Raw genomic sequence first — 25,623 nt, 5'->3', positions numbered from 1 at the left:
AAAAATCAATATATCTTTCTAGCTGTGACTGCAGCAGGAGTCAGGAAAAAAAACAAAAACCTTTAATTTGGGAAACCTGTTCCAGTGATGAGTGTCTGAATTCTACTTGCACTTTGGAAAGATATTCTTCTCTTTCTTCCTGTTGGGGCTCTGTCGTTTCTTCAGTGCACATTAACTCCAAAGGCGAACAATAATTGAAAGCAAAATGAACAAGGAGCAATTGATAAAAGTGCAGAGAGAAGAGCCACTAGGGGTATGTTCTCAATCCCTAAGCAGCAACACACGGTAGAATGAAAAGACTAAAAGAATTTTCATCACCTGATTAACCATCATCTAGGCAAAGGATGATGCATATACAGTAAAAGAACACTTTTGTACTTGGATCATTACCAAACATGCAAAGATGAAGGAATTTACAACTACAAACTCAGACTACAGGATGAGATCAGTTAAGAAAAAAAAAAAAAAAAAAAAAAAAAAAAAAAAGGGGAGGGGGCAAGAGCCTTTTCCTGCCGACTTGCCTCCAGCCCACAGGACCAATCTGGCCTACTAAATGGCCTATCCATGGGGGAAGGGGTGTCCACACCCTAGTTGGAAAGCCAAGAGTGTACAGCTGGTAGCAAGCATCAGGTGTAGAAAAAGCTGACTCTCTAGAGCAGGAGTCTCAAACTCTATTCCTTTGGGGCCGCTTGCCAAATTTTATACTTCAAAATAAAATTTAACTATATCCACTTTGGTACTACAGACACCAATATACTCACAATAAGGCCCCATTCATATCAAAGTTTAGGTGCGATTAGAGATCCCTGCAACAGGAATTTGCATTTTTCTGCAACAGGAATCCTTAATCTGGTGTTTACAGGAGGCAGCCGTTACCCATTCAAGTTAATAATCAGGTGACCACTGCATGTAAACGCCTGTACATCGCATCGCATGTAATGGTATGCGATATGGTTACATGTGGTTAGAAAACACTCTCCCTGGATGCACAATCGATCTGTCCAGGGATAGCGATTGATTCCTAACCACATCTGCACTTCTGATGTTACCATTAAAGCAAAACCCCTCATTTATTTTATATTACAGAGAGTACAAAAGGGAGAAAATGGGTCTTTATATAGAATGTTCACTGTTAGACATTTCATTTTCTTTCTATAATGGAGAATGCATAAATGGCAGCTGTGGCAAAGACACCTTGCTGTTAAAATCCCAAGTGATACCAGAAGCCAGTGGTCAATCCGCCCAACAAACTCTACCTCTACATGGAATGTGGGTATATTAACCCTTTTAATGATGCAGGCTGTTCAAGCTATTTGCCCAAATGCTTCATCCAGTTGAACACGGATTATATCATGGTCCTTTGCTGCAAGTGTGACCAAATCCCCTAGAAAGCCTCAAAACAGCCCAATCCCTGACTGAAAGGACTAGTAATTTAGCTAAGCAGAAGCCAGAATCAGTAATTTTATCACATTTTTCATCATTTTGAAAATAGGACAGTGTTAATTAAAACTAGTTCCTCTGTGGTTGAATTTGGTTTCCATAATTAAAGACTGCTCTAATTATAATGCACTCTGAACTCAAGAATCAGACTGGGAAATTAAGATCCACAGATGTTACAATTTTAGGTCAAGTGTGCAGTGCGATAATAACCAAAGCACCATTGACATTAAGTACCAATAAATCTAAAAACTTAAAAGGTGTCCTAGATAAAATTCCATTCACAAGTAAAGCAGATAAATATTAGATAGGAGCTAGAACAATAAGATGTAAACATTTAAACACTCGCACACCCATATGTTTAGTAACCAGTGAAATATATTTTTTTGTACAACATTAACACATTGCTTTCTGAAGCTGCAGATCAAACATATGCCTGGACATTCTGCTATAGAATTTCCTGATACAAACTCATTCATCCCCAATGGTTGCTCACCATCAAATCTCAGAGGCAACAAAGCATCCACAAGCCATTCAGGTTTTGATGTTGGTATGTGGCATTTGTTTTCTCTAAACAAAAATGTGTGTAGTTTGACATTAACATCAGTTTTGGTCTGTTTCGATCTGTCTGGTCATGTATTTGCAGAACACATTGCTCCAGTAGTATTGTAGAAAACCCAGGAGAATTTGTTTTTTTATAAGATTGAGGAGAGTAGCTTTACATTCTTTGCAGGGCAATGATTTCCTTCCATGTCAATAATCGATTATAATCGATTATGTCGATTAGTTGTTGCAGCCCTAGCACAGATGTATCAAGTATTAAATAATCAGTGCATCTATTCTTTTTGCTACCTTCCCCTGACATAACATAATCCACCCTCCTCCTCTTCCACCAATCCATACTTACCTCAATCTGATGGCTGCCGTTCTGCTGTTTTCATACAGTATTGCAAGCGTTCATTGTCCTGGCTGTACCTCTGCAGTGGTGCCCTGTAGACTACTGCTTTCATGTTCTGAGGCCGGAGGCAGACTCCTAAAAACTTATGGGGCTATAATGGTGCAGCCAGGACAGTGATGACTTGCACGATGGATGTAAACAAAAGAGCAAAGCCGCAGCTGTCAGATCAAGGTATGTATGCATCTGTGGAGGGGGGTTAGGCTTTGTCAGGGGAAGGTGACAAAAAGAATAAGTCCATATTGTTTTAAAGTGCGCTTATTTTTTAAAAAAAATTTAAGGTTCTTAATAGTCACAGTAACATTTTGGAATTTGAATGCAGTTTCATGGACTGATCTTTTTAGGACGCCAACTCCTAAAGAGTCACAACGGTTGTGAATTTCTATATGTATAAGCTACCTACCAGTTAGGTGATGAAAGCCCACATTTTTAGAAACCCTTTTCCAACACTTTTGTGCTTCAACCTTGACAACCCTTCTGCTTAAATACTTTGAAATCTATTTTGGTTAAGCCATAGTGTTCATCAATAGAATTTTGTTTTGAAAAACTGGTAACCAAAATTGGGCAAATTATCAAAGCAAGGCAGACAATTTCACACCTGAATTGACGATCTCCTTGGTTGGAATACCCGACTTAAGTTATCTTTGGTTTAAGTGAGATTATCTGACTGTTCACATTCGTGCTCTCATTAAATGACCAAGCTTCAGACTATTTGTTCAATAAAACTGTGGCAATGTAAAATGGTATGCGTTTGTAATGAAAGCCTACGCTTTGAGAAATATAAAGGCTACCAATGAATATGCTAGTGGCCTTGCCGTCTCTGGCTTCAATACTTTCTACATTTTAGATGTGGAACAAGCATGCAAACAGTGAAGCCAGAGTGAATACTAAGCTCCTGAATTGCATATGCTTTATGTTCCGGATCAGTCACTGAAACCAAAGCATGAAAGACGCCAGCTGTTTTCGAATTTTAAATGGCAGGCCACATACTTCCTCTTTCCAGAACAGCCTACCTTTAAATAACACTGTCTGTACTCATAACTTAGCTATTGTATCATTTACCTATTGGTACTTTTTAATGTGACCAGCTCACTGTTATGTCATTAATAACTGTATTTCATATATGGAGTTATAAATCCTCCATATGGTGATCATTTGTATATCAGAGAATGTGATTAACATTCCAGCGTAAAGAAAGTCTGTTGCAAGCTAACATTGCCAATGTCTTCAATATAATAACATCGTCAGTTATGATTTTAATCTAATGGCTTTAAATTTGAAGTCCAGAAAATCAGTTTAATGTACAGGTGGAATACAAAATTATTTCACCTCCCTGAGATTTTATATCTGGTTCATCAAATCTTGTAATCAAGGCAACACAGGCATTCCATAACCTCTCTGCTGTATACAGGAATGCTTGAATAGCATCACCCGATGCCTGGGATATGCAGTTCTGGGTGTCGGGCAGATGAGCTTTATTAACATTTAGATAACATGTTGGATTTAAGTCAGTTGGTGAGATTTGTGGATTGGCTTTGAATGTGATGAATAGATTTTCTTTGTCTAGATCAGTGGTGTCCACGCTGCAGCCCGTGTGCTGGATGCAAATCTATGCTTTGTTTGTTGATTGCATGAAAGTATTTTAAGGTCTGTCGTCTAAGTTGCTATCAATAAAGAACTTTTTTAAATACAGGTTTTGGTAAAAAAAAATTTGCATCAGGACAAGTAGGTTGTCGTGAAGGACCAGTAGGTTGTCATGAGGGACCAGTAGGTTGTCCCCCGCTTAATTCTTTGGAGAAGTAGTTTCTAAAACAAAAATGTCAACACCCCTGTTTAATACAGCAACTGAGTAACACAGCTTGGGCCAGTATCCTGCTCAGCCTGAGTGGACAACGGAGGAGCAGCAGCAGCACACTGATGAGGTCATCCCTCTACTCTCCCCTCAAATACGCATGTTCTTTTCTTTTCTTACAGCACTGTGTAAAGACTGAAACCTGATTGCTGAGAGGGAAAGGGTTGGCCAGCAATTTGAGTCCTGCTCTCCAGGGGATTCATGCGGACCAATAGCAACACACAAGGCACTTACCAATCCTATGTAAAAGACAATAATGAACGCATAATAAATGCATAACTGGATGAACAGTAGACTTTTTTTTTTCTTACATGTTAAGATTGAACACTTTGAGTTGAGAACACATTGAGTTCATTGACCCAGGACAAGTATGCAGATCAGGAGTTGTGACTTCACTCTGATTTGAAGTTCAGAAATCCTTTGTGTAAACCCAGATCCAGCTAGTTGACAACAGCTGGTGAAACTCAAATTAACCCGTGTATTGCCATGCTAATATTTTTCAGGTCTACACTGGCTGTTCGTATATTGGGGAGTTAGCAGCACACTGCTGGACCACCAGGAATGGGGAGAAGGTAAACATTTGCCACAGACCAACTTCAGTGCTACATATTCACCAAGATAAATTAACCGAGATGGTTTGTGAAGGCTTTGCAGGTTTTTAAATTTTCTTATTCTCTCCTATCAATGTATGGAAACTGAAGACATTTTTATTTTGTAGGATCAGCCTAGGGGCCTGTGTTGACGAGCTTTTGCTAACTTCAGGTGGGTTTTGCATTCCCATGCCAGTCCCAAGCCCCAGATGAAGTCAATTGTGATGTAACGCGTAGGGCGGAGTCTTGCAGACGTGGATTGAAGATTGCATGGTCGGCAGCACAGCTCCTGTTTGATCTGTCTTTGCACCCAGAGAACACGGTGACACGGAGAGAGAGTGTTGTCCAGCATACATTTTATTTGAAGTTTTATGTCTACTTTACTCATGCGACTAGTTTTTTTTTTAAATAAAAAGGAGGTTTTTTGATTTTACGCTACGGGCTGTTTTTATATTTTATTGGACATGGTCGTGATGATACGCTGACGTCATTTTCTGTGCACCAATTGTGGAGAGACGCCTTTGAATAAGATCGATTGGAGACCCATGAAAGCAATTCTAGACCTGTTCAGGTCTATTTATAAAAGGTGAGCGACCCACTGAGAGGGGGGGAGCACCTGGGTGATAAATTGGAGTTGACGCATGGACTTTGTACAAAGAACTTTCACAGTGGAAGGATAAAGAGTGTGGTGCACTTGGGACAAATCCTGAGCACTATATACGTGTAATTCCACATTTGAACACGGAATATATGATTGAACTTTCCGGGGGACTATTATTTATAAAGAAGATTCATTGTGAACACTTTTTTGATTGCATGTATTTAAGCACATATTTATTATAGAGATTTGTTTATGTATTGTTCTAGATGAAGCGCAGCACATTCATTATAATTTGATATATTCAGAGGGTAACACTTCTTATAGTGCTTGCAGCTATACAGGGTTTGGCGCGAGGTGCTATTTGTCACCAGTCTATGGGTATGCAAAACCCTCAGGTCAAAAGGCGATCAACTGCAGGTTAAATGTACCCGTTAATGAATACTGAATAATCTTAGAAGCATCTTAAACTAGTGCTATCGCCACAAGCTTGTCGAAACTAGCCATAAACAAATTAATAAGACAACCCAAAAAGTTATATTTACATGTGTTAACATGACACAGTTAACTACCAAGGGACGACCGAAATCAAGGCAGAACAACAACAATAAAAAGAGGATAGATCAGTTAGGGTCCGGAACTCACTGCCACAGGCGGTGATTTCAGCAAAGAATGTGGAATTGTTCAAGAAACTTTTGGACAATTTCTTAAGGGACCGCATTATACAGGGGTACAGGTACTCCTAGAATGAGATCCCAATAGGTTGGACTTGATGGACTAATGTCTTTATTTAACCTCAAATACTATGTAACTATGTAATTACAAAACAAAGAGCGGAATTTATCAAAACTGGAGCAGACAAAATCTGGAGCAGTTGTGCATGGCAACCAGCTTCTCGCTTCAGCTTGTTCAGTTAAGATTTGAAAAGGAAAGAGGAGAAGCTAATTGGTTGCCATGGGCAACTGCTCCAGATTGTCTGCTCCAGTTTTGATCAATTTCCCTCAAACTGTTTCAGGGCCCATTCACACCACATCATCTCCAGACCAAACCGCATTGTTTCCGGACCCAAAATGCATCCTAATGTATCCCTATGCTATTTCTGGCCTCTGTTCACACCAGCGCAGTCTGTTCCAGACCAGACCAGAAAAATACAGCTTGTCCTTTGTCTGGTCTGGAATGCACTGGAACTGCAGGCAGGTTCACACCATTTTCTCGACCAGATCTGGTCCGGAAAATGGTGTGAACCTGCCCTCAGACCTAAAGTCCGCTTACTGACATTTATGGACACGAATGATTTTCTTGCTAGCGAGTATTGACATTTGTACATGTACTGAGAAAATAAACTATTTTTATGAAGCAGTATGATGATATATTAGGGAGTATTCTACTTGCTTTGAGTCAAAGTATTCCAAGTATGTCAAAAGTACAGGAAGTCACTGTAGGTGAAAGTTTATTTGTGCTTCGAAAATCACCAGCCTCTCAGTTTTCTATTGATATTCACCACTAGTAAACATGTACGTTTTGTGTGAAAGACTGTTACTTATTTACTTTCACAAGATCTGTAAAATGTATATATACACTTGTAAATGTATCTGCAGTTAAGATCTGATTGCAAGGGGTAAGATTTTTCTGCACACAGCAGACTTCCCATTAGTAATTCCAAAGCACATTATAGTAAACATTTCTCACTTTAAAGTAACCTTAGCAGTAGTCATTATCCTTATCCTTGCTTCCCCTCTTACGGAGTACGTACGTACCCAGTAAGAAAAGTCAGGGTCACGGACCTGCATGCTTGTTCCAGGTCAGTAAAGGAATAAGAATGATGGCCCTGGAACTTGCACTTTTAGAAACAAATGACAGCTCCCACCTTAATATCTAGACAGACTGCCATAAATATTCTAGGTTTAGCAGCATTTAAGAGTAGAGCCACTGCATTTCAATTTAAGAGGCCCCAGCTGAGGTGGACTGAGCATGTCATATAGAGCTATACCAGATGTGCAAATGAGGAGACCTTCTAAACTGATCCACAAACAATTACATCTATGTGCAATCTACAAACAGTTCTTCTCCCCCCACATTGCCTAAAGCAACTAAGGGCTAGTTCACACCAGATGCAGTTGTGATGCAGTCCATTCCGTTTTGCAGCTGCATCGAAAACACATCACAATGCTCTCCTATGGGATTTCTTGTGCTCTGTTCACACCAGTGCAGTCTGTTCTGATGCAGCCAGAAAAAAATAATGATATATAGAACAAAAGTGTAGATATATAAATATATATAATTAAATATATAAATTAGGTATATTGAATTAGGTCTATCCTAATTTTTTTCACTTTTTTTCTATATATCATGCACTTTAGTTTTTAGCGCTGCACAATTTACACACTTTATTTTTACCCCCGGGTTGAGTGCGCAGCTGCTTTAATATCAGGATATTGAATCAGGGCTACCCATAAAGCGCGGATCCACATCTTTTATCAGCAAAAAATAATGCTTGCTCTATTTTAGCTGCGACGGAATGCATCCAAACACATCAGAACACACCTGAAATCCCATTTTAAGCAAAAAAAATCCAGGAAGAACAAAAACGCATTAATCACGGTAAAATCGAGGCAAAATGCATTGCACTGCAGCGGTACAGACGCATGTGGTTCTTCACCACAACTTGGCAAATGTTACCAAGGGGTCCCGGCCTTAGAAAGGCTGAGAACCACTGCACTAAGGCAAACCATGTGTAGCTACATTTTCACAAGCCATATTAGTGATGCAAGAAATATTTGTGGCAATATGAAGCCATATAAGAGTAATTCTTACACAATGATGAGCATTGCAAGCATATGAAGGGCTCATAACATACAGATACATTGCAATCGTTACCCATTTATTCTTTTTTTCTCCATAAGGAGGGGAATGGTTGCTTCATAGCATGTTTGCCTTACCTGTACATTGGCCAAGTCAGAAATACATTTTGTGGTATTCAAAGAACATGTAGACTTCTGACTCCACATAATTCACTGCACCGGATCAGTCAATGCATGGCTGGCCAAAGCCAGTGTGACTCGAGAGGCTTAGCATCAGCACAATGACCAGATTCTTACAGCATACATGCATTGTGGAGCAAAAGAGTATATTGCATTTATAGTTATCGTATAATTTGATTATTTCAGCATTAACAATTGTTTACATGTTGTTTACAGGTACAAATTCTTTATGTTGCATGTTATTGCATTTAATAGAGAGACTTTTGGAGCAACCACTAGAGGGAGCTCTGTGATTGACTCATCCTCATTTCGTGTCTGTGCTTAACAACTGTTGACATTTCTGCCACTTATAGAATGCAATGTTTTAAATGTGAAAAAGAGCAGTAAAGCAGGCTGCTCTCTTGTATATGTATGTAAAATGACAACTAAAAAGACATTGATTTTCCTCATCCTTTAACAGATTCCCTTTAAAAAGTTACATGTCAAACCTCTTAAGTTTGTAATAGTTACGCAACTCAAAAGCATCTAACTGCGGTTACATCCTGTGCTCACAAATATCACAATCTGAACATGGTAGCAGTTAATGATCACTTGTACCAATCTACCATTAGGACAGCATTCAGACGAGAGACTTTCTGAAAGTAATAAATATATACAATTATTTTATTTTTTATTTATTGTTAAATATTTCTATTTTTTAACTTTACTGCTGGGGGCTTCAGTGAAATATCAAGAAAAAAAAGAGATTGAGGACACGATCTCTTTTTCTGCAGCCCCAGTTATCAATGAACAGGAAGCCTCTATACTGCGTGTTTCTATTCATTCATAAATTGTGGATATGGTATGAGCTACTATGTACACAATTATGAACAGGAAGTGATGTAGAGCACTTCGTATTCACTGGTACATACCCTAGTAACTCTATACTATAGTGTGTATAGTTATTTACAAAATAGCCAGCGATCACTGATCGTTGACTGCTTTGTAATGCTCTCCCCATCCTGGATCGGCTGTCACAGGAGCCCGAGCTGGCGGTATGGGAGGAGAGCTTGGTTTATTTTGACAGCAGACTCCTCCCCCAGCACACGACTGTCTACACCCCTACACCGCTCTCCATCCTCAGTCAAAGGGGGCGGTGCAGGAGAGCCTGGCCTCCTGTGACAACGTGGCTCACATCGCTCTCCTCCCCTGCACCGCTCGGCCTCCACTGACAGTTTCTCTCCTTCCTGCTGGATGCTGCACTGTGTCAGAGGGGACACAAAGCAGCGCCCAGCGGGGAGGAGAGAAACTAGGCATGCACCGCAATTTCGGCCAAAATTGCCATTTTTGGCATCCAAAATTTCGGTGCATCCCTAATTACATAAATACACACGATATATTTTGTGGTTTGTTATTATAATTATTATTAGATAGTCCCAGCACTAGCCACTGCATTATTTATAAGGTAAATGCAGGGTGCTCATCCACAAAAATATCCATACAAATCCAAAGTAGGTATAGAATTCTGAATACAAAAACTCACCGCTCCAACTCGGAGGTTGAATTCTTGTGGTGGAGATCCTCCAGGTTTACAACTGAAAGGTGCGTCTTCACCTGCATCCTCAGTGATAAATCTCTATGATTAAGCCTTGTTGGTGAAACGCATGAGAGGGTTTCTCTTACAATGGAGTGCAGCATGATGTGGTGTATACCGGTTTGTGAATTACGGTACAACAAAAGTTTGGATATGGTATAGAAGACCCATGGAGTGCGGCTATTTTTTGAATTAGATCTAGAATTACTCATGGGTCTTGCAGCAGAGATAAGTCAAAGCATCAGTATTCTGATTGTCAATGTTTGGACAGAGCTCAGTCCATCCTTGTCAGGACAATGTCTTAATTAAAATGGACTGAGCTCCATCAAAAGGTTGACAATAACATGCTGATGCTTTGACTTATCTCCGCTGCAAGACCTGCGAGTGCCTCTATACCCAGTCTCTCCCTCTCTCCAAACCATTCTAGTTTCCCTTTAACTCAAACTATTTCGGGTGAAAATGGAAAAATAGCAGGAAGGAATAATTAGGGAAATCTTAATAAGCAATGTTCTTCAGTTCTATCAGTTGAGGTAAATTAAAATAGAATTGTTAGTTACCTGTATCTTTCTTGTTGTAATGTCTGTGAAATAAATCCATAGTCTCTTTTGAACTGTACTTTTAGTGCCTCAATATCGTCAGCCAGTTGAGTCTGGGCCTCTCTAATTTCTCTCAACTCTTCTAGAAATACAGCAAGATCTCCAGTGTTATCATTAGCACTTGTCCGTCCACCATCAAATCCCTGGTTTCCATTACTATCAGCTGAGCCAGATGTCCCGCTAGAGCACTCATCATCACTTACATACTTGGGTTTAGCAACAATTGTGGCACTCCCACTTAAGTTCCTGGCATTGCTGTCTGGGTGAAAGTCATCGAGCGTGCTCTTTAGATGAGCAATGTTATCAGCACTTCCAAATTTATTACGAATAAGATTTGCAAACTCCCGAGATTTGTTGAAGACAAACATTGGCGGAGTCAAAGAAACCCCCGGTACGCCCATTTTACTGTGCTCTGCGGAACCAGTAGGCCTAGAACTACTGCTCACATCCTTTAACGAATGTTGTAAATCTTTAAGATCTTTGGAAATGTCTTTTGTACTCCTTGTTGCAGAGCCATTTTGCTCTATGTCCTTTAACTTTTTATGATACTGTTCCAGTTTTTTCTGCAGCTGTGCTATTGTGTGAGCCGATTTCTGGTTCTTTTTCTCAAACACTTGCTTGATTCGGCCCGCCTGTTGCTTATCAGCGCTGTTCACTAGTTTCAAGTACTCCGCCACATTGCCGTCACGGGCCGTTTGTTCAATTTTTATTTGTTCAGTGACTTTGAGGATTTTCTGCTTCAGGCTGTCAGTAGAGAATTTGACTTTCTGAAAGTCTAAGATGCCATCAGGTATGTCAAAGTTCAGATTGGTATCTGATCCTCCCCGTCTGATATTTAGAGGCAAGCTGAGTGTATTCATATCAGATCGGTCCACCTAAAAGAGAAGATATCAAATTTTACTTATCGTCCGAGTTCCATTTATAAACATTTACATCAAAGAGAGGTTTTAATCACAATTTGGATTCCACTAAGGCCTGGTTCACACCAAGCAGGTTCCAAGAGCAGAGCAGTTACAGACCGGATCAAAAATGCATCTAATGTATTCCAATAGTATTTTGGGCTCTAGTTCACACTGCATCGTTCAGTTCCAGAGCATGAAAAAAAAAAAAAAAAAAACTGTGGCAAGCCCTATTTTACCTGCTCTGGAACGCATCAAAAACACATGCAAAGCACCCTGGAACGCACTGAAAGCCCATTCTAAACTAAAACCAAAAACGGCCCAGAACGCATTAAAAACGCAGTATAACACTGCACTGCATGTGCAGAAACTCATGCATATCTGGTCTGCATTTGGTGTGAACAAGCCCTTAAGAGTTGTGTAGGATATAGGGGAGCTCTATACCATGTTGTTTTGAAACACCACAAAGTGGACCTTCCACGAATAAAGGAAGGCCCACTTCCGTCAGCCTCCCATCACCCAAACAAAATTAGATGTAACAAAAGCTTTAAAAATATTTAACAAAAACACTCACCTCAGTCCTGCCTTCTGGGAGGCACGGGTGACGTGTTCATGGCTTACCACCGCCTCCTAGGATAGCTGGCACTGAAAAACCATGAGCTTGCAGCCCTGCCTATTGCAAGAACATATTTCGAATGGTCGGGAGGAAGCAGTGAGGGGTAGTGATATCACCAGGGGTTGAAAAATCCACTCGTCCGCGACGAGAGGACGGCAGAGCCCGACGAGCAGCTTCCCGGCTGGCCGTTGTAATTACACGGCCGGCCGCTTTACATTCAAGCAATCGAGCGTCTCGAGACGCCCGATCGCTTGTATTACCAGCAGCTGGCCCTGCCGTTGCCGGTCCCGATGCGGCCGGGACCGGCACAGCTCTGTGACAGGAGATCAAAGTGTCAAAAGAAAGCTCTATCTGTCCCCAAAAAATGTTAACATAAATTGCAAGGCTATAGTCTGGTCATGCCGACTGGTGACATTTCTGACTGCCTGGTGAGACACCCTAACATTTTTCAAGCCCTGGATATCACCCACACTTCCCGAAAGCCGGGCCGAGGAGGGTAGATTTCTTGCTGATTAAAGTCTATAAGTGATCTTTCTATGAATGCTGAAATGTTTGTGCTGCTACACCTTAAAAGGAATGAAAAAGAATCAACTGCTGCCCACCAACACACAGGAAAATAAGTCTAAAAGGTGCCCATACACTGCACGATTCTTGTACGAGGATCGCGGGAAATCCCGCGATCGTACGCGAATCGTGCAGTGTATGGAAGGCGTGCGACCGTTTCTACTGTACGGTCGCACGTCTTCCGTCGAACCAGCAGGCTAGAAAACACGCCAAGAATCATACGATTCTCGGCGAGTTAGTGGCCTGCTTGTTCGACAACTGCCGAACGGGCCGGTGTGCGCACGCGCACACAGCCCGTTTGCAGTCATTGTAAGCCCGCCCCTCATTGCAGTAATCGTAAGCCCGCCCCTCATGGGTCGGGCTTGCGATGATCGCAAGTACGATCTGCCTGTCCAAGATGGGCAGATCGTACGTTTTTTTTTTTAAGTACTTTACAACCCTCGCAAGACAAAAGTCTTGCGAGGGTTGTAAAGTGTATGGGCACCTTAACCCCAGAGAGGAGGTTAGTTACAAGGCTATGGAAATTTGTATCTTGCAGCATCTAGCACCTTTTATTTTTAAATTACATATTATTGTCCAATTAAAGTAAATTACCCTTTTTAAGAAATCTGGTCAAGAAACTTTCAAAAAAATGCTAGTTATCTGGTTGTCAAAAGTCACTGACCCAAAACACAGACAGACAGACGCAGTTTACATTTCCCCTGAAACATTCTAAAATCACAAAATAAAATCTATACGCAATATTAGCAATTAAAATGCCACATGCCAAGCAGCCCTAGTTATAACATAGGCGTGCATAGCAGATAAGGAAATGTAAAGCAAACCCAAAAAAGGACAGTATTTCAAGATGGTCTAGTATTCCCCTCTACGCAAAATGCCCTTAACCAGAAACCGTACAATGCTTTTTTTCTTCAATTATTAATCTTTGTCAGTCCACGGAGGACAATAATGGTCAACAAAAGACAGCTGCTGCACTTGCTTACTATGCAGTTCATACTCTCTCATATTACAAGAGGCTACACCTAGGAGTAAGCACTGCCATCATGTTTGTGCACACCTCGAACACGGTCAGCATCTTTATTGGAGTTTACAGATAAATAGTATACACTGCTATGTGGATTACAGCAAATACATCCCGATTAAAATTAATCAAAAAGTCACAGCTAGCATTTTCTGTATGACATGCAATGCTATTTCTGAGAAAAGATTACATAAGTATGTGCAGCAGCCTTGTAACCAAGTAACATTACTCTGCTGACAATGTCTAGAATAAGGTTTCGGTGTAATACTAAATACAGTGTAGGTGCGGCCACTCTGAATAATTATATGTGGTGTCCAGGAACCCAGCCAAGAGACCGAGACGAAGCGATCGCTACACAAATGTGTCACTTGTGAGTGTGCAGTCGTTTTGAGGGTGCACACTGCAGACCCGTCATCCTTATCCTTGCTTCAATATCGAGTAAGAGCTTTTTCACATGGGTTTTTTTTAGGAACCCCCTTCCCCTCAACCCTCCCCCTACCTAAAATCTAACATGGCAGCCATTCTGGTATGCACACATGCCACGCCAGATGCTGTTCCTAGTTTATACAGCAGGTCATATTTGGCAGGTGGTGCCGCTTTCCACATGTGACCATTGAAGTCAATAGGACCATGCCACAACAGTGTGCCACCTGCTTGGCATGCAGGTGCCGCACAGTAATGCAATGCTAAATCCCAATTGAGATTAAAAAAATAAGAATTAAGTCAGCAGTATTACCTCCTAAACACATGGCAACTGGCTGACAACCACCTGCCAACCCATGGTAAAGTCTGTTGCCCGGGTGAACCTAGCCTAAACTTAACTGGAATAAATACAGACCTGGATTTCCGAATTCACATGATGCATACTTGTTCCAGGTCAATAGACCAGTGTTGGAGAACTATGAGGTGAGTGATTTTCACTCAACCTCATGGTTCGAGCAGACATGTGACAATTAAACTGTCACACGTCGGCTCAATAGAACGGGAAGTGAGCGAACACATAGCGTCGCTCGCTCACTTCTCGATCATCTCCCTGCAGAGAGCTGTGACTGTCACTCACTGCTCCCCGCAGGGATTTTCCCCACACTGCAAGGGTTAACTGCTCGTTTTGGTCTAGGGACCTCAAGATGATACTTGATCCTCAATCCTGTGGTGGTGACCGCTCACCTCTCTCCCCCCTCTGCTCTGACTGTGGTAGGCCCCTTGGCATTATTACATCTAATGCAAGTGAATGGATCTTGCATAGATGTCAGTGGGGCTTAGACCGCCAGAGCCCAGGGAAGAAGAGACTGTGGAGACTGCTCTAGCAGCCAGATGGTATTGCAGATCAGGCGAGTATATTTTCCTTTTGTGCCCCTAGACAAAAACAAGCAGTTAACCCTTGCAGTGCAAGGGTAGCCCTACTGCACCGGTTAAATTTTGAGAATCCAGGAGTTCCTCTTTAAAGATGAACTCCAGGATAATTAAAATTAACCCTTGCAATTGAACCACCCCTACACTGCAAGGCTTAAGTGCTTAGGGAAAAATAAATACATGTCATTTTGGTAACCATTATTTCCTGACAACAGGACAAGAAATGAGGGGAACGGTGGTCACTGGAACAGGAAGTCATAGACGATCAAGAGAACACGAGAGAGGAGTGGGATAATAGGCCACAGTAATAGGAGATCTATGACATGCTCTCTGTCCCCACCTAAAAAAGTTTTGGCTGGAGTTGGGCTTTAAGAAATAAAGCACCATTGCTCTTCTTTACACTAACTACTTTTTGTCCCATATTACTCATCCATGTGTTACAATCTACATAATGTACATCCCAATAGGGTTCAATCTTATAAAGAACACAAATCCCAAAACTCCTAAAACTGTATGCTGAGCATAACAGATGATATACCAGATTCATTATGCACTCACATACAACAAATAGCAGGCTGCAAGTCATTTATTATGGAAAGAGGAAACTGAAACACTCCCCACCACATAATAGCCGGTTCAGATTTAGCTTTGGAACAATACTGATAACTAAAAGTGACCCTGCTGATCCTTTGCAACCAAACATTTACTTCCAAGCACATTTTGATCCAAACACCTGAAGTTGTATTATGTGAAAATCAATAGAAATTATAAAGAAAAAAAGAGTTTCATTCTATACAGAAATTGCCTCAAACCCTCTAACCAGAGTTTGATCAAAAGACCTTTCGACTTCAAGCTGAGTTTCCAGCTTGGTAAACGGAAAATTTCCTTCCTCTTAAGAAACTTGCTGCGGCTATACATATACAACTTTAATACCACATGTATTTGCATAAGAAAGGCCTGATTTGTGATGGTTGTTCACAATAGCCTATATTGCCACTAAATTATTTTTTTACGTGATAACTGGGTCCAGTTGTTTTCACAAGAAAAAAACAAACATTCAGTACCTACAGCCTAATTCTGAGCCCATCAGAGAGTGACCCTTGAAGCAAATCTAAACCCAAAGACGCATTGTGAGAACACCCCGCCAGTGTTAAATGGTTTATCTCAACCCTCTAACTGCTACTTTTGCCGGACAATTTGGTCTCTTGGGACGGACAATTTGGTCTCTTGGGACGGACAATTTGGTCTCTTGGGACGGACAATTTGGTCTCTTGGGTCATGACCAGGTGAAAATAAGGGAAAACCCTGAAAAAAGAAAAAAAACACGCAGCCACCACACTGGTTACATGCGTTATGAGTGTATTGGTGTAATGTGGTGCTAGTCATTCTTAATGCAACCCCAATGCACTGCAGCACACAATAACACACTACTATGCGTTATTGTGTGCTGCATTCAGAAAAAGTGTATGTCCAATTTTTTGTGCCAACTTGAGTTGCCAGCCATTTAAATGAATAGGCTCCCTTAACGTAATGCAATGTATGTTATACTCAGCTAGGTCCGCCCACCTGATCCCTCGCCAGTGTGGTCTCCAAGTGCAGGGGGCCAGTTAGCCAGCGCTGTAGATGTGACTGTGCTGCACAATTTCCGGCAGTACCCTCTCACTTATGCAATTTTCTGCAGATTATTCAGGATCCTGAGAGGACCCCAGCACTGGGCAACCAACAAGAGGTGTCCATGTCACACATGGATACCTAAAACAGAGAGCGAAGGCTTCGAGAAAAGAAGGGAGCATCACATGACCACACATTTAGGTGGGTAAAAAGGATTTAGATTATTTTTGTCCATGGATTTTGAAAAATTTAAAATAAGTTACAGGGAACTTCCCTTTTCATCCTTCCTGCAACTGGTTTCCACGTCTGGAAAAAACTGTGCCACAAGCAGCACTTATTCCCCACCAACTCACAGCCACCTGCACCCTCCTTCCAAGCCCACAGTTACCCACGCTCCCTAATTTTGGGCTCTCAGCCAGTCTGGAGCTCCCAAACCGGGACTGGTAGTGTTCCACTAATCCCTTGCCAGCAAACTCTTGGCCACCCCAGCCACTCTCTAGCCTGTAGGCTCACAGCCTTTCCAAACTCTAGACTAGCAGTCATTCTTTATCATCTGCACATATGGACACCCAACATGGATGAGCCCTAACTACTCCTTTCTAGCCTGAAAAACCACATGCTAATCCCCAGACTCAGGATAATTAATCTCATCACAGCCTAGACCAAGCTTAGAGCCCTTGTAATATCCCCGACTGACAAGCACTTTCCCCGAGTACCCGATGCGTTGTGACATGTTGTCTGACAGTGCCATGTTCTACATGACCAGACACCAACATGCTTAAAACACTGGCAACATTTTTTTATTTTTTTTTAACACCATACATGTTAGGGTCAGTGTTGATTGGCTTTTGTTTGATTAAAAACTGCTTCTCTCCCAATAGTATTGGAATGTAACTGTGCCTGCAATAAATTCTGAATAGCGCTGCATTTGCCCAACAAACCCTGTCCACACATGCCCTAACACACACACACACGCCATTGCTTCTTTCATATCCAACAATATCATTGTCATTTACAGTAAAAGAGTTCACAAATCCTGGTTTAGTAAACAAGCCATTTATTTCTAATTCGTATTACAAATCAGTGAAGACTGGTGGTGATTATTCATCTCTACAGCAGGAAAAATCCGTACTAGGAAAAAAATTATGTATGTTTTCCATCATGGAATGCATTCATTTGATTAATAACCTCCACAAGTCTCAAGCAAGGTTTCAATATCCTTAATGTGGTGCCTGGGACTTCGTTAATCATCTACAATACAAGATAAAAAGAAATAACAGAACAGGTATTTGTTTTCTATAGTCCTCACTTTGACTATACTGTGACATTTATCTGGTTGCTAGGAGATGCATCCTTGCTTGCGGAATGTACAAAAAAATTTAAAGGAGTAACGAAGATCTTTTGAAACCATACATGCTCCAATTACACGGTCACGTCACTGGCCAAGCAATGACAAGTCTAGGACTGACTTCAAATAAGGGGCCTCAAGTGTGGTCCCTGATATCACCCATAACATTCAATAAATGTAATGCTACAGAAAGCCACCAGAAGATGGTCAAAGGCTATGGGTATGCTAAAATAGATTGTCGGGGACCGTGTACATGCCATTAGAGATGAAGTGTCACATTTGTGCTCCCTGCAGCCCCTTTAAAAATATTACTTGTGTCACATTATTCACAGTATTCATTATTAAAGATTAAAAAAAAAAAGGGACACAGTTTAATAAAATTATATCCACCATCTGCCACATATCTCATCATATGAACAAAATTCCACAAACAGGTCTAGATGCAAAGTGTTAGTCAGCTTAGGAGAGGAATGCCAAAACAGCAAACAGCACACACTCCAAAACCGCTAACCGATCATATTCCCACTGAACAGCTGATACACAAACCCCAGTTAGTCACATCTGGTTGCTGCCTTCAGAGAGGCTGCAGTGGTAAAGACCCATTCATGCTTATGATGAACTGCACAGGGGACAACTGAAGCATAGACTACTGCTTAAAGCTAAACTCCAGCATTTCCTTCAGTCTTTCACAGTTGTACATGCTTCTCTCATGTACTGAAATTGCCTACTCTGATTTCACTGCTTCTCACAATGTACATTAGAATCTGCAGCAAGTCTGACTGAGCCTGCCTCATTTGCTGGCTGGAGGACAACCTCTTCTAGCTCCTTCCTCCTCAGCCGTACCTGGCCCTCCTCTTTCATTCATTGGATTTCACTTCTCTCAATCGTGGATACTCCGCATCACATGTGGAGGTTAGCTAGGGTAGTCTGAATGCAAATGCAGTCCATTCCTTCAGACTGACACCAGCCCATCAAGGTATTGAGATATTTGCATACCTCCTCCCAAGAGTCAACCTACTGCTTGCAATGAGGGCTGAGGGCTCTTGAGAGGATTACGGTGATGTTTTTAAGCCACATACAGCACCCCGCCATTTCCTTCCACCAGTCATGGTCTGATTGCATTGCATAGAGAAAAACACAGACCCAGTGATTATGTCACTGAGATAGATAGATAGATAGATAGATAGATAGATAGATAGATAGATAGATAGATAGATAGATAGATATTGTCTTGTAATTTAAGTGTAATGTCTTCCTTATATTGTAAATCGCTGCGCAAACTGTTGGCGCTATACAAATCAGAGAGAGCGTTTTCTATTTTTTTTTTTTTAAACAAAAGGTCTTATTTAAAATTTTCATTTGCGTGTTGATGAAGGGCCAAAAAGAACCAGGAAAAGAAAATATAAAAACAGACTGAACATCAGTTTTAACATACTCACTGTTTAATTCATAGCTGCAGACATGAACTTTAACCTCATTCATCAGCAGATGATTGTTGGCTTACTTGTGACAACAACTTGTACTTTAATTGAAAATTATATATGCAAATATCCTATTGGTAGGACATCATGTACACGTTATGCAGCAGATTTGCTTTTTACTACCGAAAAATTGTTTGGATTAAAAAAAAATTGGCCTGATTTTCCTAAACATGACTAATGTCAAATTAAAAAAAACAAAACCTAAACAACAAAAAGGCATACCCTTAACTACCTTTACTTAGCTCCATTTGCCAAGATTCTGAATGTCAGCATACCTCTAGAGAGCTGCACTGAAGTACTAGCTGATAAAGGACATCCACAAAATGCCATAACAGAACATTTCCTCTTATTATGTAATCAGAGAAATACAGCAAACTCCTGACGCCAAGCAAGCATTAAAAAAATGTTCACATGGCAATGACTGAACAATGTTGTCAGCTAGCACAAATAAATCCAAAGTGTTGCACCTTCCGGTCATACAGTACAAGAGGCCCTGGTAAGCACAGGAACGTCTAGGCATCAGTATAATCCAATAAAAGCTTCCATCACTACGTACAAGGAATGCTGTGTACTTTCCTTCCGCATCAAATTTATTTTGAATGGAGAAAATTTGTTTGAGAAATGTTCACCCTTATCATATGCAGCAAGTGACTGTTATACATTACTATATAAAACTATACAGTAATAATCACACCACACATGGCATCCACAGATTGTATATTATGCTATAATACTCATGCACTGCATATTACAGTCAGGGATTAATAGGCTATTGACCAACGTACTAAATAGTGCGTGTAGCTTAGTTTCCAATAATTGCTTTCCCAAGTGTATGTCAGTTTTCATTGCAAACAGACAAAAGCACAAAATCGGTTAATGTAATGAAATCATTGGTGTTATGCCTCTTGAGCTGGTGTGTATCTGACATAGAAGTGCTTTATTTCCATGGCTTTGAGATGCATGAGCAAGTCAAAATACCATTAAAATGAATAAGCCTGTTCAAAACTGCCACAAGCTCCTGGTAAGGTGGTTATGTGATGTTAGCCATCTTCCTTCTCCAAATTCCTGGCTGCACTGGTCAGTGAGTGTCTTAAGTCTTTCAGTCCTTCAGCGATATGGCTACTCCGGAATGCCCTTCGGCACTGAAACTTCAAGGAATGTTTAAACCAGGGGTGGACAAACTTATTTTAAAATAAGGAGCCAGCTGGATTTGTTTTTTTTTGTTTTTTTATAGGAGCCAGTTCCATTGACAATAACTAGAGAAAGCCTTTAAAAGTTAAGGTGACCATACACTATGTGAATTTCGTCAGGTTCTTGATGAATCGGGCGAAATTCACACAGTGGGTGCCACTATTGGCACCCTTTCGGCCAGCATCACTGGATCAGCTGATCAAAGAAATCAGTTGGAAAATCTTCGAATGAACAGAGTCGGCTCTGTTTGGGTATTCGGACAGCGGCCACGAGGTACCACTGTATTAAGTTACAATGAGATATTACTAGGTATAAAAAAGGTAATGTGTTCAAAAGACAAATTTCACCATATTGTCAAGTACTTTAGTGAAGGTCATATTCACTGCATTATAAATATGCCCCAAACATTCACAGCAGGTAAATTGTCGAGGTACATGCATTTGTGAATGACCAGTGAATGTTTGTTGAAAGTCTCATTCACCGCTTAATAAATATGCCCCCTTGTGCATTTGCGGTATTATGCATCAGTATAGGTCAGGCTTGTTTTATCTCATAACCGTAAATTAGTACGTATAAGAAATGAAAGGTCTATATTTTATGACTGCCATCAATATTGCTAGACATTTATAAGCATTTGTAGTCTAATAGCATCCACCATCTGTACATTTTACGAGACATTGACATATGGAACCAGCTGCTTTGTCACTGGAAACAAAAATTTGACAGCCAAACTATTCCATAGGTTAAATGCAATATATAGTACACATTGGCTGTCCCATTTCTATAATGGATGATTTATAACATACATTAAAACATATTTTCTGTTGTAATTTACTATGTGACAGATGGGGCTGCCCAGGGACATTCCATCCCCAGATGTAGCACTAAGGGGGAAGCAGCTCTCATATTCATGACGCAGCCATGCTGCATAGCAATGTGGTGACTGTCAAGCGAGCAGAACAGAGACTTCCTCTACCGATTTAGATGGGTCTTTTGTGAACATGCAAACAGTCCGTGCACTGTAATGAGGACAGGAAGAAATGCTAGAGGACTTGTGTCACCTTCCTTGTCCTGTAATTATGACAGGCAGCTGCCAATGACTAAATTTCCTCCAGAGGTTAAGCAACGATTAACATATTTGGACAGATCTCTCTTCTAAACAATCACATGAAAGTGTAGCAACCTTTGCCAAAGACTAAAAAGTCTATGCACTGAATAGGTCAGTTCTTTATCTCAGCCGATCACTTGCCCACAAAAGGTAGGAGGTTTCTGTGATAAATCCAAGATCTTTTTAAGGCTTTGACACATTTGTTACCTACCCATACACAATGTGCACATTTCTGATGCATACATGTATGGGTATTGTTAGGAAAACCTAATGTATAAGTTTGCCATCCATTCCCCTAAAGTAATGATGAATTACACATATAACCGCACATTTATGACTGAAAAGCAGAGCAATGAAATAGCTTTATCATTCAAATGTACTGCGTACCTGTATAAAGCTTACATCACTCGCTAAAAAAAAAAAAATTTATGTATTGGTCATTTGTGTGGTAAGGGTTACACGTCACCACTAAGCAAACCAATCATTTATAAATCAGCGGTCATTTTTTTCTACTCTAGACTATGGAAAAGCCAACCTATACCACCTGCAGGTATACAAGTCAGAAACAAATGTGTGACAGTCCCTAACAAGCTGTGTCTAGCTGGAAAAAGGTATTACTTTGGGTGCTTTCCAAATTAAATACAACTCATCTCTGCAGTGCAGAGCATTCACACACTGCACAAAGAATAACATATAAATGGTATCTCATGTCTAAGTCCTGCAGGTAGCTTTTACTACAGATTCATTTTTCATTTAAATTATGCTAAAAAATATGCCTGTGCCAGGCTATGGGAATTAAATTATTAACAAGCAGTAAGGGCCCATTCACACCATCTGCGTTGGAGCTGCGCAGGCCATAGTTTCCAGTGCAGCCCCATCACAGGATCAAAAATGGAAAAAAGGGCCTCAGTCATGAAGGGGTTAATATTGTTTGTAACATGAGCATATCAAAATGTATGCTTGTATCTATAATCAATATTTGGTTTAATTGTATTCAATTGTTTACTACATACACATTTCAAAAGACTCACCACTACAACTAATCAGGTTTTAGCTTTCATTTCTCCATCCGCAGCAGAATAATACCATATGAAATGCCGATGTTTGTTAGGCGCGACCCTCCACTCTCCAACACACTAGTTTTCATATTAGACCTTCTACATTATTGGGACAATAGCAAGTTATCACTGCAGGTACAACACGTTATTATACACAGATGGTGGAAGATATAGCCAAATCTTTTGCATTGTAATGCTATCAAATTTGAATTCTGAAAGGAAGTTGGATGCTGTCTAGTGGTAGTAAATCAAAAACAATTACTTATTATACTGTACATAAAAGCATTAAGCCACTTGGCAATGCAGGTTCTTCACAGCATATTATGGTAGGTAAATTCCCAGCTCTCCAAACCATCACTCTAGCAGAAAGTAAAGTAATGTGCAATTATATGCAGTTCATTGTGGCGATAAAATTTACAAACCTTTGTAGTGGAAAGACAAACTGATCTAAAAAACCAATGATCCAACAGAGAAAAGGTTAAAGAAGAACTCTGGGTACAACTATTCTTAACCCTTAAACCCTAAAGCAACTTACAATGCTGCCTTGCCAACATTACCCTAGTAGCAGTTTCAAACCTCCAGTTAACACTTACTTCAGGGTGGATGATCAACAGATATACACCTTGAATTATATAATCCAGCTAACATCTGCCTCATATGCCAAATATTACGGTAACTGCATCATAGTGACTTGTCTATCCATAACGGTTTAAATGCCTGGGAATGTTCTCATTAGTGAACTGAAGAAGCCGGTTGAGAGAGTTCTGAAACATTTTCAAAAATCAGCAGGTGCAAGGTTGTTTGATTTATTATCCATAGATAGCTTCAAATACTCATTAAGCACAAGCTGGATTACTGAAAACCTTTACAGGCAGGCTGGAGATTGGCATCCCATTCTGGCGCTTTACTTTATAAAATAAAAGAGTAAAATGTGATGATCCTTGAAACTACAGGTACTTAAGATCTATGAAGACACCACCCGCTGAGCTTTCTTAAGAGGAAGGCCATCTTCCTGCTGTGTCAGATTCTCCCAACCAACCACTACTATTACCCAATGAATGGTAAGGCAGGCATTGGGGACATCAGCTCTGGATAGATACATGCTTCTTTGTCCAATATGAGTCATTATAAAAAAAAAAAGAAAAACCTACTGTCAGAGAAATGCATGGATGTAACCACCTGCTGAAAAAGCCAATTGTCTGAGTGTCACACTGATCTATGATTTCTGAGTCACTGACCCAAAACAATGGCTGTCCATAAAAAGGAAAGACCCTCAGTCTCTACTTCCAAAAATAACCGATATTTTCATACATATGTTAACTATGCTTTGTGAAACTTTAGAAAATGTTTTGTTTGTTGTGCAGTTGGCTTTTAGATTTACACAGTAAGGTTGATCTACTAAGGCTGGGTTCACACAGAGGCGTATCGAATATGCGCGTTTGTCGCGCGTTTCATGTCACGCATTTGTCGCGCGATTCGCGGTAAACCTCACGACTAACGCGCGTTTCCCCGAGGGCTACCTGGCTGTATCCCAATGGATTCTTTGGCCGTAGGGCGTTTTGTAGCGCGTTTATACGGCCTTTAATACGCCCAGGTGTGAACCATACCCATAGGAAATAATGGGATTTCGGTGTTTGAGCGTTTTGCAGAGCGTAGGAATGCGCTACAAAACGCCCAGGTGTGAACCGGGCCTGAAGGCAAATCGGCTGTTTACTTTGCAATAAAAATGTTCCTTAGCTTAGTGAATGAGGTGACATCTGCTGACTTCTATCATCCAAACGCATGCAAGCAAAAATGCTATTTGTTTCCTTGCGCATGATTGGGTATTCTTTGCAAAGTGAATTCTCACCACATTCACTAAGCTGAAGGGAAAATTCCCTTGCAAAGTATACAGCCTATTTGCCTCTAAAAGATCAACCCCATCTATTGTGAAGCTGCCAAATACTATGGAAGCTGGAAGAGTGAAAACCATTCCTCAAATAAATCGCACTATTCAAACAGATATAAATTGTACTGTGAAGATAAAGTTTGTTTCATTAAAAACCTAAATGCTCTGGAACAATGCAATTTTCTAACCGAATGAATGTACTTGTGGATTAACTGTGATGCAATTTCCACTGCACTGGAAAATATAAAATGTTACAAACACAAAAATACTTATGTGAATCAATACTACACACACACAGATGTGTGTGTGCATTTATATAAAAAAAACAAACACAAACTTTTTGTAAGAGCAATTCCACATAAATAAACCAATACCTGAGCCAATACTCCTCCTCAACAAACATTTCATCTGTGCTAAAATTGGAAAGGTCAGCGGAAAATTACACATTGTGAAGCCTGCACTGTGTATTCCTTTCTTAGTTTCCTGTATCATCAATCACATCTAAGCACTGGACATTTAGTACTGATGTTCTTTACATCAGCATTTCTGTATGTAAATAAAAGCAAGAAACCTGCAGTAGGTGTGTTTTGGAATAGCTCTCCTTTCCCCACAAGAAGGGGTTCTCAGATCACCAGATGGATGACAAAGGAATGGAGATTGACTAGCTCACTGTAGCAAAACCTGCATAAAAACCCAAAGTACTGAGCAGGTAGGCTATACTCCCTTATATGCATTTATAGTTTAGTTTTATTTCTGACTGGACCTTTACCACCATTATGTAAGATGAAAATCCATACTGAGCTGAAAAATCATTTTACCAGGATTATTTGTTTTCTTGTAATGCAAGAATGTTACATTTCTACTTCTAAATCCATTTAAATCTCCTACAAAGCCACAAAGAAT

At 40.5% G+C, this 25,623-nt stretch overlaps 1 protein-coding gene across 1 annotated transcript in view; it reads right to left on the bottom strand.

Annotated features, from left to right (window-relative positions):
• TMCC3 (transmembrane and coiled-coil domain family 3) overlaps positions 1 to 25,623 on the bottom strand; it is a 69,077-nt gene that overhangs the window by 5,085 nt on the left and 38,369 nt on the right. Inside the window, exon 2 of the mRNA XM_018572295.1 lies at positions 10,544 to 11,457. Within this exon, the coding sequence (XP_018427797.1) occupies positions 10,544 to 11,457 (914 nt within the window). The remainder of the gene's footprint in view (positions 1 to 10,543; positions 11,458 to 25,623) is intronic.

This window comes from Nanorana parkeri, unplaced genomic scaffold (genome assembly GCF_000935625.1).
Source record: "Nanorana parkeri isolate BGI_ZX_2015 unplaced genomic scaffold, ASM93562v1 scaffold1989, whole genome shotgun sequence".
Classification (NCBI taxonomy): domain Eukaryota; kingdom Metazoa; phylum Chordata; class Amphibia; order Anura; family Dicroglossidae; genus Nanorana; species Nanorana parkeri.
Note: the sequence above shows the minus strand (reverse complement) of the source record. Positions and strands in the feature narration are given on the sequence as shown.